At 39.3% G+C, this 17,615-nt stretch overlaps 1 protein-coding gene across 3 annotated transcripts in view; it reads left to right on the plus strand.

Annotated features, from left to right (window-relative positions):
* The window catches only part of AMPH (amphiphysin), a 124,582-nt gene that overhangs the window by 75,867 nt on the left and 31,100 nt on the right, over positions 1-17,615 (plus strand). For all 3 annotated transcript variants that reach the window (XM_058041643.1, XM_058041626.1, XM_058041635.1), the window contains exons 5-11: positions 4,633-4,728; positions 6,069-6,176; positions 6,563-6,648; positions 8,235-8,310; positions 9,183-9,265; positions 13,466-13,604; positions 15,129-15,257. In XM_058041643.1, coding sequence (XP_057897626.1) covers positions 4,633-4,728; positions 6,069-6,176; positions 6,563-6,648; positions 8,235-8,310; positions 9,183-9,265; positions 13,466-13,604; positions 15,129-15,257 — 717 coding nt within the window. The remainder of the gene's footprint in view (positions 1-4,632; positions 4,729-6,068; positions 6,177-6,562; positions 6,649-8,234; positions 8,311-9,182; positions 9,266-13,465; positions 13,605-15,128; positions 15,258-17,615) is intronic.

Consider the following 17,615-nt stretch of genomic DNA (forward strand, 5'->3'; position numbering starts at 1 on the left):
ATGTGATGGTGGTGACAAGAAAGTACAAATGGTTGTCAATGAAGCTTTTAATCACCTGACATTCAGTTAGCAAAGCCTCCTTGATAATATAGTTAACAGTAAACTGGAATACAGAGCAGTGTACAGATTGCTTTTTTTTCTCTATTGATGTATTCTCCTATATTTCCCTGCTGCAAAGGGTTTTAATTTTAAAAGTACCCAACTTCCAAACTGCCTAATTTAAGATACATACTTTTTTGTTTTATTGATTTAGGGTTTTTATATTGTTTTATGGGCAATATTACAAAATCTCCTGATTTATTTTGGATACAGAATCACAAAGGTAGATTTATGCATCAATTAGAGTGGCAAAAGCTCTAATTGATGCATAAATCTACCTAGCTCTATAAGTTAGAACTTAACCTGACCACTTCTGTAAAGGATAATAAAAAGTGGTTTTATAAACATATTACTATCAAAAGAGGGACCAAGAAAAACTTCAACTCTTTATTGGACATGGTGGGGAATATAGTTACCAAAGATGAGGAAAAGGCTGAGGTACTTAACGAGTTCTTTGCCTCAATTGCCAACACTAAGACAGGTCATCCACAGGACAGATGGCCTCTAAAGCTAGTAGGTTGTGCCAGGGAGCAGAATAGATCCCCTGTAAGATCCTCACTGATGGGAGCAGTTAGTGACCTGCTGAGCCACTTCGATGTTCAGAGCCTGTGGGACCAGATGGGATCCATCCTGAGTGATGAGGGAGCTGGCAGAAGAGCTCACTAAGCTGCTTTTCATCATTTATCATCAGTCTTGGTTATTTGGGAGGTTCCAGTTGACTGGAAGCTGGCCAATGGAATACCCATCCATACGGACTGAAAGGAGGATCCAGGAAATGACAGATCTCTCAGCCTGACTTCGATGCCTGGCACAGTTATGGAACAGATCATCTTGAGTGTGATTACACAGGACCTACAGGCATGGCCTGAGGATCAGACCCAGCCAGATGTGTCACTCTTGCACCGAGAATGACACAGGAACAGGCGAGAGGAGGCAGTATTGTAGAAAGAGTAAAAGAAGGTTTTATTCAAGAGAACTGTGTGGTTTATATAGAGTTATACAATACATTCTATTTGATTGGCTAGTTAACAAAAGCACTTTCCTTATACACTGTCCTTGAGAAGAACAGAAAGACTAAGTAGAAAAACACCACTTGCAGGTTGTTTATAATAACAAGTTATCACATCCTTACAACTTCTTGAAAATTCTCACAAGCTGCTGTGAGAAACGTTTGCCGTTTCTCTCTCTCTGTCCCATGGCATCCACACAGATGAATTTAGGAGAAGCAGGTCCTGCCTAACCAACCTGATCTCCTTTTATGACCAGGTGACCCACCTGGTGGATGTGGGAAAGGCTGTGGATGTTGTCTACCTGGACTGAGCAAAGCCTTTGACGCTCTCTCCTATGGAATAATCCTGGAAAAGCTCACAGTCCGTGGCTTGGACAGGTGCACTCTTCACTGGGTTAAGAACTGGCTGGATGGCTGGGCCAGAGAAGTGGTGGTGAATGGTGCTGTCCCCAGTTGGTGGCCCATCACCAGCGGTGTCCCCCAGGGATCTGTGCTGGGCCCAGTCCTTTTAAGATCTTTACTGATGATCTGGATGAGGGGATTGAGCCTACTATTAGCAGATTTGCAGATGACACCAGATTGGATGCCAGTGTCAATATGCTGGACGGTAGGAGAGCTCTGCAGGAGCAGCTTGGATGGGCTGGATCAGTGGTCTGAATCCAACAATATGAGGTTTAACCAGACCAAGTGTCAGATCCTGCACTTTGACCACAACAAACCCCTGCAGCACTACAGGCTGAGGACAGAGAGGCTGGACATTGGCCAGGCAGAAAGGGACCTTCGGGGTACTGATTGGCAGCAGCCTGAACATGAGCCAGCAGTGTGCCCACATGGCCAAGAAGGCCAATGAGATCCTAGCCTGTACCAGGAATAGTGTGGCCAGCAGGACTGGGGAAGTGATCCCTCTACTCAGCACTGGTGAGGCCACACCTTGAGTACTGTGTCCAGGTCTGGGCCCTTCAATTTAGAAAGGATGTTGAGATGCTGGAGCATGTCCAGAGAAGAGCAACAAGACTGGTGAAGGGTCTGGAACAAAAGTCCTATGAGGAGCAGCTGAGGGAGCTTGGGTTGTTTAGCCTGGAGGAAAGGAGGCTCAGGAGGTCTCTACAACTGCCTGAAAGGAGGTTTTAGCCAAGTGGCGGGGTCAGTCTTTTCTCCTAGGAAACCAGCAACAGGACAAGAGGACACAGCCTTAAACTATGTCAGGGGAAGTTTAGGCTGGACATTAGGAAGAATTTTTGCACATTGGAATCACCTGCCCAGGGAGGTGGTGGTACCATCTCTGGAGGTGTTTAAGAAAAGACTGAATGTGGCACTTGGTGCCATGTTGTAATTGATAAGGTGGTATTTGGTCATAGGTTAGACTTGATAATCTCAAAGATCTTTTCCAACCTAGTTGATTCTGTGATTCTGTGAGCTCAGCCTAAAGTAAAAAATAATTATGTATCTGTTCAGTTTAGGTTATAAATGATCATTTCAAAAGGGATCCCCTTAAAAGACCTTATTCTGTATGGCAGGAAAGATGATGGCCTAAAGAATCCTTCAGCAATGTTGTTTAAGTCCATTAGCTTTCAGAATCTCCATTATTTTAATTTGTTCAAAATACGTTTCAGCAAGATACAAAAATAGGCAGTTGCTTCCTACGATCTAATGCTGTGATGCTTTGTAGACCACTGTGATTAAATGCTGTGTTAATAAATTAGGGTTTTTTTTAAACATGTTTAATAGATTCTAGTCATTCATTAGGGACTCTGTTAGAGTAGGAAATGAATGAACTGAAAGCTGGCATCACACAGCATTAATAATATGCCACATAGTAGGTTTTGATAAAACAAACACTTGGGAATAGTTTTCTATTACACAGGACGGCCATGTGTTTCATGGGGTCAGTGGTCGGAGACAGGGACAACACACACTCCAATGTCCATGTGGAAATAGAGAGTTTATTATATGAACCCCTCTTTATAAAGGGGGTTTGAAAAACCCTGGTCTGATCTTTGATACCGCCCAGCTCCCAGATCAGGGAGATGTCTACAGTTTAGGATGGAATGTAATTGCTTGAGGCTTCTGTCTGTCAACCCAGGGGCTGGTTTACGGAACTGGCTGGGGTTCTCATTTGTAGCCAAATTAATTGCCCAGTACAAGCCAGCTTGCGGTGGTATGACATACTGTGACAGTTTTGCAGACTTGTCAGTGAGGATAACAGCCCTGCAGAGCAGTGCTTACACCCATTAACCTTCCCTTTGATGGGAAGGATGTTAAGTGATTTTTGAAATGTGCAAAGAAAGGGGGAATCAGGATGTTTAACATGTGCTAATGATTTATTCAGTGGAGAATCCAGGATGTCAAGCACTATGTCTATATAACAGGATTTGCTTCTAATAAGGAATCTTACCCATTGAGTCCTTGTGACCGTGGTCACAGGGGTTCTTGAATGAGGGAAGAGACAAGAATGTTGACTCCATGATCAGAAGGCTTGATTTATTATTTTATTTTATATATATATATATATATATAACATTATAACTGTACTAAAAAGAAATAGAAAGGAAAAGGTTTCCTCAGAGGCTAGCTAAGCTAAGAATAGAAAAGAAAAGAAGAATAACAAAAGGCAGCTCTCTTGGACTCTGTCCGAGATAGCTCTGTCTTGATTGGCCATTAATTATAAACATTTAAGATGGCCCAATCAAAAATCCACCTGTTGCATTCCACAGCAGCAGACAACCATTGTTTGCATTCTTTTTCTGAGGCCTCAGCTTCCCAGAAGGGAAAATCCTAATGAAAGGATTTTTAGTGAAAAAGATGTCTGCGACAAGTCCTTGTCACATGAGCTGCATTAATATGTTCATGAAAATCAGAAAACTACAGGAGATTTCTCCTGGTGACTAGCCCAGAGCTCCAAAGGGGACTGGGGAAAAGCACTGTACCTTCGGGGCAGAGAAGGGTGGCAGAGGTGCAGATTTTGTTTATTTTGCCAGCTGATGTTGAGATGTTTCCTGTCTGTAATTCCAGTTCTCCAGCAGCACAAGGTAGAGTTGTTGTCTGCATCAGCCATTCCATCAAATGTACTGTAATGGCACAAAAAGAATGAGATGGAAAGACTTTTCCCTTTATTTTCTCTTCTATTTTTTTGTTGTACTTCCTTTCTCTGTAAGTAAGGTTCATCATCAGGGAACATACTTAGACATAAAAGCTACACCAGGTACAGATTCTGTGTTGCTGACCCTCAGGGACCTGAAACCCCGAGGAGTACCCTGAATCCATAACATCCTTATTTTCACATAGCACTTAGTATTTGAAATAATGAAAACACCAACTAATTATTGTTTAACCTTAACTTGTTGTGAATTGAACTTGCAATATCAAGGTATTCCTTTTCATTCACCTTATGTTTATGCTCTGATTTATTTCCATAAAGAACATTTTAAAACTTCAGAAATCTTTGCCAATTACATTTGTATTTCTCCTTAGTTTAGAGTGGCATTAAACTACTAAGTACATTTTTCTCCTTTCTACCTTTTCAGAAATGTGATGAACTTTGGGAAGACTTCCATCAAAAACTGGTGGATGGGTCATTGTTAACGCTGGATACATATCTAGGACAATTTCCTGATATCAAAGTAGAGTAATGATTTTCTGTAAAGGACAAGTTTTAAAGTTCTGTTGAGTTGCAAAATAAATCGAAAATGAGATTACAAGCAAAACAGTGAAAAGGGGTGGGAGGTGAAAGTCCTGCTCTCCTGTAATGTACAAGATATTGTTCTGTAAGTAAATTCCTGACATTAGGCAGGACTGATTTTCCAAGTGAATGAAAATATTTCTCATGCAGTAGTACATGGAAGTAAATTAGCCTTTGTAGAGGCAACTTCTATGCTTTTTTCTGCTCCTGTTTCTTTGGTATGAGATAATTTTAACCAATTTCAATAAGGACACATTAAGCTCTTCATCTGTTAAAATGCCAGACAAATTACATGGAAAGCAGGCTTTCTGTTATTGGCTAGATGGATGCACCCGTGAGTATCTTTCTTTTATCTAAGCCATGGTTCCTGTATTTTAATTAGTTATAAAAAGATTTTGTAATACACATCACGAGAGAATGTTATACAATTCTAGCCTCTGCCACAAGCCCATCTAGTGTACAGTCCAGAGAAATGACTGATAAATGAAATGTGTGAGGATAAAGAAGCACCATAGGTGAGAGAAGATACTTTTAGAGTCAATATGACTATATGGGCATAGCTGGATTTTTTTCTGTGAGGGTTTATAACTGAGCAGGTAACACACAGTCATCCCCTTTGTAATTTACATCAAGGACTAAAGAAAATATAATCAAAGAATACCAACATTAGTGATATACAGTTCTAAACTCACTTTTAAATCAAGCTGTGATTATGCCCTCTCAGCATGTGGATTACATAGCTTTGTGAAGTCTATATCAAAGTATATCTATATCTATATCTATATCTATATCTATATCTATATCTATATCTATATCTATATCTATATCTTGAACTCCAGTATTTTAGGTATGTGTCAGAACAACTATACAGAGAAGTATATATTAGCATTTTTCCAACTCTAGAAAAAACGCATTCATTGCTGAATTTTCACACTATCTATAAGGGGAAAAGATAGTATTACCATGAGTTTAACAGGTTCACTGATTCTAGAGAATGTGAAAAGTCTTATATAACACTGATACCTCAATTCTAAGGCCTGTAAGCCCTATACCCATGAAAACCCTTCCCAAACTAATTCTAAATTGATTCCTTATTTAAAATAATGTGATTCATTTGTCATTTTTACCATTTTCATGTTCTTTCTACATGATGTAATAATTCAGATATTAACAACAGAGAAGGGAGAATAAAAATTTGTCGAAAACTAAATTAACAACATAAGTAAAATGGCTTTTTTAAAACTGCTCCTCATATTTACTTTCATTTCTACCCCTGTACAGACTCGCATTGCAAAACGAAGCAGAAAGCTGGTGGATTACGACAGTGCAAGGCATCATCTGGAAGCCCTGCAGAGCTCAAAAAGAAAAGATGAAGGCAGAATCACCAAGGTAGAACAACCAGAAACATGCTGGCAGAAGACCTGGGGAGATTGGGTGGTATTATTTTCTGTACAGAGACAGAGCACGAAACTTCTTTTCCTTTTACTCCCTTAGAAATAATGATATCTCTAAGCAAAAATGTGTATTGAGTATTTTGGTTCATGTGATACTCAGACTCACCTCTTTCACTAAGGAGTCCTGTTTTGGATCTAACTTCCTCTCTTGATGAGACTGAGGGAACAGCAAATCCTGTATTGGCCTTGATGGTCTAAGGATGAGTAACATCTTTTGTTAATAAAAATTATAAAAGACCCCCCCAAGAAAACAACACAAAAATAATTTTAGTTTTGTTATGTATAGTGATTGTAGAAGTCATCTGTTTCATTTTGGTTTAGGCAGAAGAAGAATTTCAAAAAGCACAGAAAGTGTTTGAAGAGTTTAACACTGACTTGCAAGAAGAGTTGCCATCTCTGTGGTCACGGTAAGCCTAGAGAGATACTGCATGCAAGGCTTCAAATGGGGAGTAAGGAAAGGGAATCAGGGGATTTTTATGAGCTGACAGAAAATGGATTGCTGGATTGTTGAAGATTCCATCCATTACCTTTCTGAATAATAAAAGGAAAATGTATGCAAGTGCTTCAAAAATATATGTAATGTAAGTGTATTTATGCTTATTTTTTTCAATGTATGTTGGCACTTAAGATTCATTAGCATGTCTTCATTCTGAGATGCAAAATATTTCAATTTAGTGGGTAAATAATTATGCTAGAGCACAGAGTAGTCTGTGGTGATTTGGGAAGACACATTTTATAGTTCTGCACTGATGTTAAATAGTTGTGATGTTAAATGATTTGATGGCATAGGTCATTCAGTCAAGATGTTTAATTATGAATTGTTTATACAGAAAATGCAGACTATATGAATGGGAGAACAAAAGCAGTAGAAAAATAAGCATATCATTAGAGTGTTATGTTCTTTAACAGCTGACAATCTGGAGTGAAAATGTGAAGTATCCTTTGTCTTCTCAGCCTTCTAAATTAAATCCTGTTAATTTCAGGCCAACAGAGGATTTCCCTGCTGTGTTTCTGCCTATTTCAGTGTAAACCTTCTTAGCATTTAGGGATATTTGTTTTATGGGCCTACTAACAGTAAAACTGAATATGAATGACTTAGAGTGAGGGCCCTTTTACTTCAGTAAATTTTGTGTAAAGAAGCAGTAGCTAGTCTCAGGGAAAGGTAGAATTTAATTTGAGCAATATGCATAATTAGTAAGCAATTGCTTTCAGAGTCCTTTATTTTAGTTATTAAAATTCCTCAGGAAGAAATTATCTATTGAGTTGACATTTTTCAGGCTTATACTTATTCCAAAGACAATTTTTGTTAATCAGAGTTGGGAGAAATTATACATGGAAGTTTTAAGTAGGAAAAAGAGTAAAACAAAACATAAGAAAACAGCTTCTACTTTTGAAATGGAGAAGTATGTAATAATTCAGCCCAAGTAAGCAGATTCTTGACAACATGCACAGAAATGTCTGGTCTATATTAAATTCTTTTCTTTTATATACATGTGCATGTGTTTCTGAGCTGAGCTTGGGACACCCCTGTCTGGGCTGTACTGGGCTGTACTGAGCTGACCCAAGATGCAACTGCATCACCTTGATGCTGTGATAAGATTTGGGCACAGGGGCTCACAGGGCTGGAATGGTACCTTTCTCCTTTCAAGAAATGGTTATGTGCTGTCTGGCGGGAGATGGAAGCCCAGAGCATCTTGCCTTTACTGTGCTTGTGCTGTAGTTGAGACCATGCTTTTCCACTCTTCTTAAAAAAAACTGAAGACATCTGATGTGAACTGGTTGACTGGATGGTGTGAAATACATATCTTAGCACTAATGGAAATAATCATGAACAAATTAGTCTGAAATTTTGACATTTCATCATTTGTTTTGCTGAGGGTAATACTCAAGAATGTTGTTTGTAGTCCAGAAAACAGTTAATTAATCTGCCTTTGTGCCCCTCCCACACATTCCTTTTATTCTCTTTTTCCTTTCTTTGTGCCATCCTTCGTAGACGAATTGGCTTCTATGTGAACACCTTCAAAAATGTATCCAGCCTTGAAGCCAAGTTTCACAAGGAAATAGCTTTAGTGAGTAAAACTGACTATCTCATGTATAATGGATTATGATATGCATGACAGCTGAAAAATACCTTATAGTAAAAATCCAGCAGAGGCACACAGGAGAATTTGCCATAGATCCAGATTTGTGCTCTAATCATAATATTCATTTCTACTTGCCATATTTGTTCTCTCCTTAAGGGAGGAGCAGCCCCTACAATTTTGGACTGCAGTGCATTATCAGTTGTAGCACTAAATTCCCTTTCTATTTTGATAATTTACTGTTGCCTTCAGTATTTTTGCTGTGTCCAATTGCTAAGCACCTCTTTGATTTAATCAGCAGGAAAAAACATGTCAAATATTCCCTTCAAGTCTGCTATATGCATTGTCAGCAATGCAGTATTTTATCAGTGACTGTCAGGCAAATCAAGCAGTTTCATTGAGGATCTTGTGAATGTACCTGGCTAAATAGTAACATATTATCTATTACAACCTTCAAATTGGAACCAAAATTTTTTTGAAAACTCACTTTACTGAAACTCTGTGAAAATTTGGATTAGATTTTTGAGGGGAAAACACAGATCTTCTTGGCTGCCCATGTTGCTTTAAACTTCAGATGACCTCCTTCATCAGAGCTCACATAGCAGTCAGCTATACTTATAAACTTGTTCTCTAAAAAACAGCTCATGTTTTTTAAGAACTGCTATTATCTTTGATTCTGTGGATTTTGATGGGTTTCTGTTTAGGCTTTTGCTATGCATGGCACTCAGAATTTTTGGAAGGTTTTATATTGTAACATCAAGTTATCATGTATCAAACCATATTTATAATTTTAATCATGTCTTTTTAAATCATGGTTATAGTTGTTCACATAAACTCAGGCAACTGTTTTGTTTTCACAGTTATGTCACAAACTATATGAAGTGATGACAAAGCTGGGGGATCAGCATGCAGACAAGGCCTTCACCATTCAAGGGGCACCAAGGTGAATTTATTGCCTTTCTAATGAATTGCATTGCTGTAGACTTTGTGGGTTTCAGCATAGGCAGTAACCACCTACACCACGTGTAACACCTACACATGGTCACAGGCATTATTTGTTCAGGATGGTAGATGAACGTATCTGGGATGAAGTTCTTCTCAACAGGAGTAAATATGTAAAACTTCCTTCTTCACTGACTATTTTTCTAGAAAGTCCTTTCAAAAACAAAAAAGAATGAAGGCTGTTTCAATGTAGCCAAGTTCACTGTAGAGTGTTACATCAATTTGCACCAACTAAGTCTATAGCTCATTTATTCTTAGCTGCTCAGAATGTCAGAAAATCAGCTATGTTGCTAACTCTCATAACTTGTTTAAAGCCTTGAAATACTGAGATATATTTTTAGCTCCTATTATTAGGTGAGAATCCCAATCTTTGAACATAAGCTTTTATCTCATCTACTTATGAGGAAAAGTAAAGATCTGAGGGTACATCATAAAAGGAAAAAAAAAAAACTGAAATAAAGAGAATGTCACAAAATACCATCTTTTTAGACTTTCAAGAAAAATCTTGTTTTAAGGCACAAAACCAAAAGGAGTTTAAAATCAGATGGTGCTTTCTAAAGGTCAGTGGATGCCACTACAGTATTTCTTGTACTGGCAACAGAAATGTACTTTCTGTACTTACAACAAATGTAGCCTTTCTGCCATAATTTTATTTCTAATACTGATGTGCAAAAAATGTTGAAATGTAAAACAGTGAGACTTATAAAGACACAATGATATTTAGGGTTAATATATAAAGCCTGAATTTCCATTTAATCCCAGCTAGTCAGATACAATCCAAACAATATTTTACAGCTTTTCACATCCCACTCTAAGGGAAACCGTAGGGGATTTTTTAAATGGATTTCTTGGAGAAAATGAAACACAAACGAGGCAAATGTTATATCTGAGAACTATTTAATGATTAAGAAGGATATGTGTCCCTGCTGGAGAGGGATAGAAAGTTAAGCAGAGAAGGGAAAGGAAAGACGGAGAGAGAGGAAGGAGGCCCGCGCCAGAGCGCTACCGCCATGGCCGCGGCCTCCACCGGCGGCATGCACCGGCAGGTGGCGCCCGCGCTCCCCGCCGGGGGAGGCTGCCCAGCTCTCGCGAGAGCGCGGCTGCCATGGCCGCAGCCGGGATGCGATGGCCGCAGTCGAGGGGCGGCGGGACGCGGGGAGCGGGCCACGGGGCGGAGCGGCGGGCAGGCTGCGGCGGGGGGCCCGCGAAGCTTAGAAGAGTAGACGGAACAGAGGAAGACACGGCGAAGAGTCAGGGAAGAAGCAGGCAGCAGGGGCCGACCAAGGCAAACCTCTAGACAAGGCACTCGGCTCAGGAACAGCCAGCGGAGGGTGGTTGGACCGCCGTTCAATGCTTTTATGTGCTCAGGCGCCTCCCACAGGCCGCTCCTTGTAGGACCACCATTGGCCAGTGAGGGAAATTGCGCTGGACAGCGGGGGTTTCTCCCTGCAGAGGGAGGCTCTGGCAAAGCAGCGGGGGAAGGTTTGGGTGCCCTGACTGAATGTCAGGCGAAGTCCCCATTCTTTAAAGAGGTTGCCTGCTTAGGGACTGTAATGTCAGCGGTCTCCACCCCTCCTGTGTGCTAGGCACTGTGAAAAACGTCAATCACTTGTTTTTAAAATTTTAAAAGTTAAATAGCAATAAAATAGTTATAAAAATAGTAATACGATTAGAATAATAACAATTTGGACAAAATGAATCAAGACAATATGAGACAATAAAAACAAAGAGTTACGGACGTCCGGGTACCTTTTTCTGGGCATCACGAGCCCGATAAAGGACCCCCGTTAACAAAGGATTAACCCTTAAGAACAATAGCCCGTTGCATATTCATACACCTCATACATTATGCATAAATTCCATTCAAACACAGGATTCCGTCTGGTCTTCATCAACTTCTCCCCTCTAATCCTAATAGCGCCTTCGAGGCGGGAAGAAGTTCGTTTCTTCCGATAAGAAGGCCATAAATTCTTTTTCTCTGAAAGAACTAGAACTAGCCACTAGTCCTGTGGCTGCTATCTCGCTGCAAGTCCATTCTTTTAAACAAAACATCCTACATAGCATAGTTTCTATTTTAACAATTTTTATAACCTAAAACTATATTTAACACAGTACTTAAGAAAATTAATGCAGCATTGCTCTCTAACACAACACATATTATATTCATTTTAATATTTGCGAAAAGCCAATCATAAAATACATGCATTTTTCACAGGCACCTTCTGCACGTCTTAGTCCTCAGCGCATGTAGAAATTTTCCACCCAGTGTCAGAAAATCGGTTTATAACACAAAAGCCAGATAATGCTGAGGCATAAATAAAAATTAAATTGGTTCCTGACATAGTTACTGCTAATTTACCCTCGAGATGGAGGTAGATTAGCAACAATTAAGACTAACCAAGCAACATAATGTCTGCCTCAAAAATATGGAAGATATTCCTCCATTTGTTTTAATCTCACTTTGGAAGAACAAAGAATGAAATCTGAAGCTTCTGACATAATGCAAAATTCAGAACTACTTTATAAGCACATCACTAGAATTAGTATTTTAGATTATTTCAGTGATAATCCATGCTCGTATGTTACATATTGCCTTCGGCACTGTTAACTTTGGCCCATTTAGGATGGACTCACAGTCTGGACTATGTTCCCATAAAGGATTTGTAAAGCACTTTTATGCAATGTAAAATAATGTAGTGTTGGAAGATTTCAAGCACATTGTGTAACCAGCAGGTATTTTATCCACCTCTGTCTTTTAGACCATGTCCAACATGCACATGCTTGTTTCCACTGAATTATTCCTTCCATCACTGGGAGCAAAAGAATTATGCAACAAAATTATTTTTGCTGGAAATTGCTAGATGTCATTTAATGTGGTGTGAACTTACTTTAAAAAAGCTTTCTAAAAATCCATTTTTTCAGTTACTTTCAGTTACTTCAGTTACTATGTTACACATATCCTTTTGCTGTCCTGTTTGCAGAGCCTTGTGTGAAAATCTGGATAGATTTTGACTTTCCTTATTAGTGATGATACTCTAAAAGATTCTGAAGTGGGTCTTCATGAGATAAAATAACTTTCCATTTTAGGTGCATGAGAAGTTGATACTAGACAAGTACAATATCTAATCTTTCCTTTAAAGAACTGCATAAAAAGAAACATCTTAAGAACTTGTGTGCTACTCAGTACTCTGTCCTGAAGGCAAAGATTGCACCCTGGAACGTAAATTTCTTAATGACTGCTTATTTTTTCTCTTTTAATATTTCCACAGAAAGAGGTGGTGAGTGTGAGCTGAGTTTGTCCTTCCAAAGAACGGTTTTTCTTGTGTTAGCATTAGGATCATGTTTATGCTGTGGTCTCGATCGGGTAGTGCTTCTGCTCTCCCTGAGTACGTGTACGAGTCGCTTCTGCTGAGTACTGTGGTTGTTGAGTACTGTAATTCATAGCCTCCCTCACTGTAAGCTTTAAGCATATCTAGGTAGCTGAATATGTTCTCAGTGTTTGCACCAGGTCCTTTCATGGGAAGTGCAGATGCTTTCTATTACTTCATTAGATCTTTTCTTAGTATCAGCAGAGCTCTGTTGAAGTCACTAGACTGCAGCTTGTTTTTAATTGTTGCGATTTGTCCTTCTAAGTAGTGATATCTTTATAATAATCTTGACTGTGTTCTGTTTTATTGAAACCTTTCTGAAGTTGCCGAGCTTTTAAAATTATTTGCAGTATTCATTATGCCTTCCTGTGGGTTTTTTATCTTCAGAGTGTTGTGTTCTGTGAAATGAAGACAGTAAATCCATTTCACATTTTATAATAGTTATAAATTTAGAAGTGAAGTGGTATTTCAAGTACAGAATCTGAAAAAATGCAGGTACTCATTTTCTTCAAGTTAGAATGATCAGGTAAACAGATGTTCCAAAAATCACGATCATTCAAAATTAAAACTTCCTTTGACACTGCATCCTAATTGTCTTTAATTGCAATTTTAGTTTTAGTCACTATATAGTGGCTTCATTCATCTCCAGTGTGTACTCTCTTTTGTGGTCCCTGACATTACATCAGGGATGCAGTTCAACTGTTGCATCCGATTTTGAAGGCTATAAGTCAGCAAGATACATATGTCCTTGCCATTCCTTTGCTTTTGTCTAGTGATTCAGGTCCACTGCGCTTTGCAAAAACACCATCCCCACCAGAGGAGGTCTCTCCCCTGCCCAGCCCCACTGCTGGTCCCAATCATATGCTGGCACCAGCATCTCCAGCACCAGCCCGACCGAAGTCACCTACACAGGTAAGGAGATACCTGGCACAGGGACCCGACCTGTTGTGCAGTGAGAGATGGCTGACATGATGGATGTGTGGATTTTTCATCAAGGCTGTGCCTGGGTAGTGGCAGGGAGGCTACTGGTTCTGTTGCAGTCTGTTCTGTTCATCAGCTGTTCATGTCTGTGTCAGAACATGAATAGAGAATGGTTTTTTGTATTAGGGGAATGAAGAAAATGTTAGGTGACTGGTGAATTCGTGGGACTTGCAGTGACAAAGCAAAACACTTCTTAAAAAGTTGCATTGTCGCTAAGGACCTATATACCAGCAATGACAGCTTGAAAATCCTATTTCTAAAACCACCTTGTGAATTTTTGTACATTATATATTTCTGCTCTTCATTCATCTTCAAATTTATGTTTACCTGGGGAAAAATTAGCCAATGAGTACCGCTGATCTGGCCAATCTCTAAAACAATGAAAAATCAAACTTGTTGAAGTATTGCTCTGCTAATTACTGATTGTTAAAGTCTTATTGGTTTTTTTAAACACTGATTGGGAAGTTTGACACTGTTGTAATCAATGGAGTAAGTTCTATTCTCACTAGTATTGGTAAAATAAGAAGTGGTTTCATTCATCGGTTCCATCTGTAGCATGAGTTGTATATGATACTTCAAAGACACATGTTGATGTTCTGGATGTTTTTGGAATTGGGATAGCTTCTGTGCTGATTGCTGTTTCTATGCTGTCTGCACATCAGAAGAAAACTAATTTTGTATCTAATGAGCATGTTTATTTTCTCTGGTCTCCCAAAATGTGACAACTCACTGCCTGAGTATTCACCTGGTAGGACTCAGCCTTGCTGGTGCCAATGGTGTTATATCCCTATACCACCTGAGGTTTTTTGTTTTTTTTTTTTTTTTTTTTTTTTGTGGATTTATTTTCTTGGGGTTTTGATAGATTTAAAAATTATCCAATACTATTTTGTATTATTCCAAGCAATTAGTTTGTCATAGGTATGTGAATCTCTGGAGAGCAGGAGGAATGTAGTGAACTAGGCACCTTTGAAGTGCCATAGGTCCCAGAGATTATATGGCCCTAGCATTAAGTACACTCTGAGGCTAGCAACAAGTGGGCAGTGACAAAGTCCCAAAGCTAAACACAGATGAACTCAAGAAGCCAAAAAGGTGCAGAGGCATTTTTTCTGTGCACTATCACCCTTCCAGCTATGGGCCACATAGAAGAGCTAGTGTCTTGTGCTGGGTGCCTGTTGCAGCAGAAAAAAACCAACCAGGACTTGCTTTTGTATCAAATCTGAAACCTTGAGTTTTAATGACTTTGAAGCATAGGTTTGTTTTGCTCTTCCCATAATGTTTATTTCCAAGTACTTGGTGGTGAACAGCTAAACAGTTCCATTCCATACATGGCTTATTCCCATGGCTTATTTAGGGTGAAGCAGCCAAAGTAAAAACCTAAGACAATTTGTTTAGGTCTAGTTTAAAGATTTTCTTTTATGCCTGAACTAGTCTGTGACATTTTTGCTGTCTGCCTAGCTGAGGAAAGGTCCGCCAGTCCCACCACTGCCTAAGCTCACACCCACAAAGGAGTTGCAACAGGAGAACATCATTAACTTATTTGACGACAACTTTGTCCCAGAAATCAATGTGACAACCCCATCACAGGTAAGCCTCAGTGAATTGTGTAGCAGTCCAGCCATGTAATCACCCTAAGTTCTCCAAGACTTCAGCCCTGGGGGCTGATCTTCATGGGGGGAGGAGGAGGAGGGCGAAGGTACAAGGCAGAGGCACAATTACCACTTTCTGTTATCATGAAAGAGTTACACATATGATGTTTTGCCTTTGAATAGGCCACACATAATCACTCAAAAGGGCTAATACTGCTAACATATTGAAAAAAAGAGCAGTTTGTGAGAGGTCTGACTGAAAATACTGTGATACAGTCATGTTTGAGATTTAAAGGCATCCAGGTTGCGTTACTAGCTGAGAGTTGATCTAAGATGCTTTTTTTTAATGCTAAGCATCTCAAGTGAAACTTCACAGAGATCCTTCATTACTTCTGTTTCCTTCATCAAAATCTCTTCTGTTTCCTTCATTTAAGAGTATTCTGTCTTTCTGTTGAGTGATTTTTAAAAAATGAAACTCGGCTGATTTTTATAGGTATAAAAACCAGCTACATGATTCATTCACTTGGCTTTGCTCATAGAAACAGTAGCTGTGCAGTAGAGAAGGGTTCAAAATTCATTTTATCTTATAATGATATTTCTAAGTTACATATAATAAACAGAAAAGCCAGAATTGTGCAAAATAAGTCCATAAAATTTGTAATCAGCTATTCAGCTTTTACATAATTAAAATTATTACGTTTTTTTGCAATAATGGACCCTTTCTTTCACGGGAACTGTGACTCTGAAATCCGAGCCTGCATCTGCTCGATTGGATAGTATGTAGATCTGAAGCTTATGCAGAATGTAGGAATGTCTGTTTTCATTTGAATTATCGGTTTCTTCTAACTCATTTGACAACACAGGAGAACAAAGGCAGAGCAATGAAAAATGCATTTTATACAATTAGAACATGCGATGCTTTGTTTTCTTGTGGTAGGGAGAAAGAGGCATTGCTGTGTGTAGAGATCTATTTGGAAAGGACTTCTTTTTCTTCAAGTTAAAATAAACAATTAAAGAATTAAAGGCTACTCCCAGAATGTAGCTGCTGGTAGGCACTCTTTCTGAAGGGAGATGTCAGGCATCACTGTACCCTGCCTTCATAGGAATTAATTACTGTAGGAGCATGAACCTTGAAATCACTGGTAAGAGTTGGTGTAACCTGTGCTAGATATGGCCCCTTGCATTAAATACTGTATCTAACTAACATGTGTATGTCAGGCCATCCAAGGAAGCAGAAATGAAACTGGTTTGCTTTTCCATTAAGAGATGACACCAGAACAAGGCTTTAAATTAGTGTAAGTCACATTTCCAGAATCCTCATAACCTTTCTGTGAGAGATTGGCATAGAAATGGAATGGCATAATTAAAGTGGGCGTGCTTCTGAGAACTGAAATATTTTCCTTGTCTCTCAAGGAAAATGGATCTCCCTTTAGTGAGTGACTTATGTCCTTCCCTCCTCCACAGGCAATGACCAGGGAGTATCCTAAGCTATTCCCTGACCACCTTCTCATCAATCATTTGCACTTCTGCCTCCACAAAACCCACCTGCATCACTAAAGCATCTTTGCTATATTTGAGATCTCTGAGTATGTACAGGCATACTCAAATAATGGCGATGTATAGATTTTGTATCCTTGTGTATGTGAACCAGTTAAGGAAAATATATAGCATGAATTCCACAGGAAATATGGACTTATTCCTCTTATGTTTAGGGCTCCTCCCAAACTCTCTAAGCCCTTGTTGAGCAGTATGGAGAAAGCTATTTGGCCTGCAGAGCCTACCAGTGGTACTTCCCAAGGGACCACCACTGCTCCTGCAGACACTGGTCCTGCAGAGGCACAAAACCAAGAGACAGATGAGAAGAGCTTTGCTGCTTTAGTACAGTGTTTGGGAGAGGATTACAAATAGGCCAAATTTTTGTTTCTTGAAACACAAATATCCTGTAATTGTTATTGTTCCTCCTTCTTTACTAAGCAGTACTGATGTATTCACTGCATTAGTGCAAGATGGTGAAAGGCAGCTCTGGTTGGTGATGTTGAATATTTGTGCACTGATTCAACAGTTATTCATGTTATTCATTGTCAAAAATGGACTTAATTACTGCCTAGTAAAAGAAGGAGGTGAGAAGATGAAATATCTGTTTGACCAGATGAAAGGATCATTCAGAAATGTGTGTTCCTTGCTTTATGTCTCCTTTTCTTCACATCACATTTCTCCCTACTGTCCAGTTACTAATTTGGACATTGTAGGCCTTTATATGCCCCCTACAGATACATAATGTGTCTGAGTGTACCTGACAGCTCTAAAGTGAATGGTCCATGACTGCTAAAGCTATTTTAAGGCTTGTACAGAGAGA

Source organism: Melospiza georgiana, chromosome 1 (genome assembly GCF_028018845.1).
Source record: "Melospiza georgiana isolate bMelGeo1 chromosome 1, bMelGeo1.pri, whole genome shotgun sequence".
Taxonomy (NCBI): domain Eukaryota; kingdom Metazoa; phylum Chordata; class Aves; order Passeriformes; family Passerellidae; genus Melospiza; species Melospiza georgiana.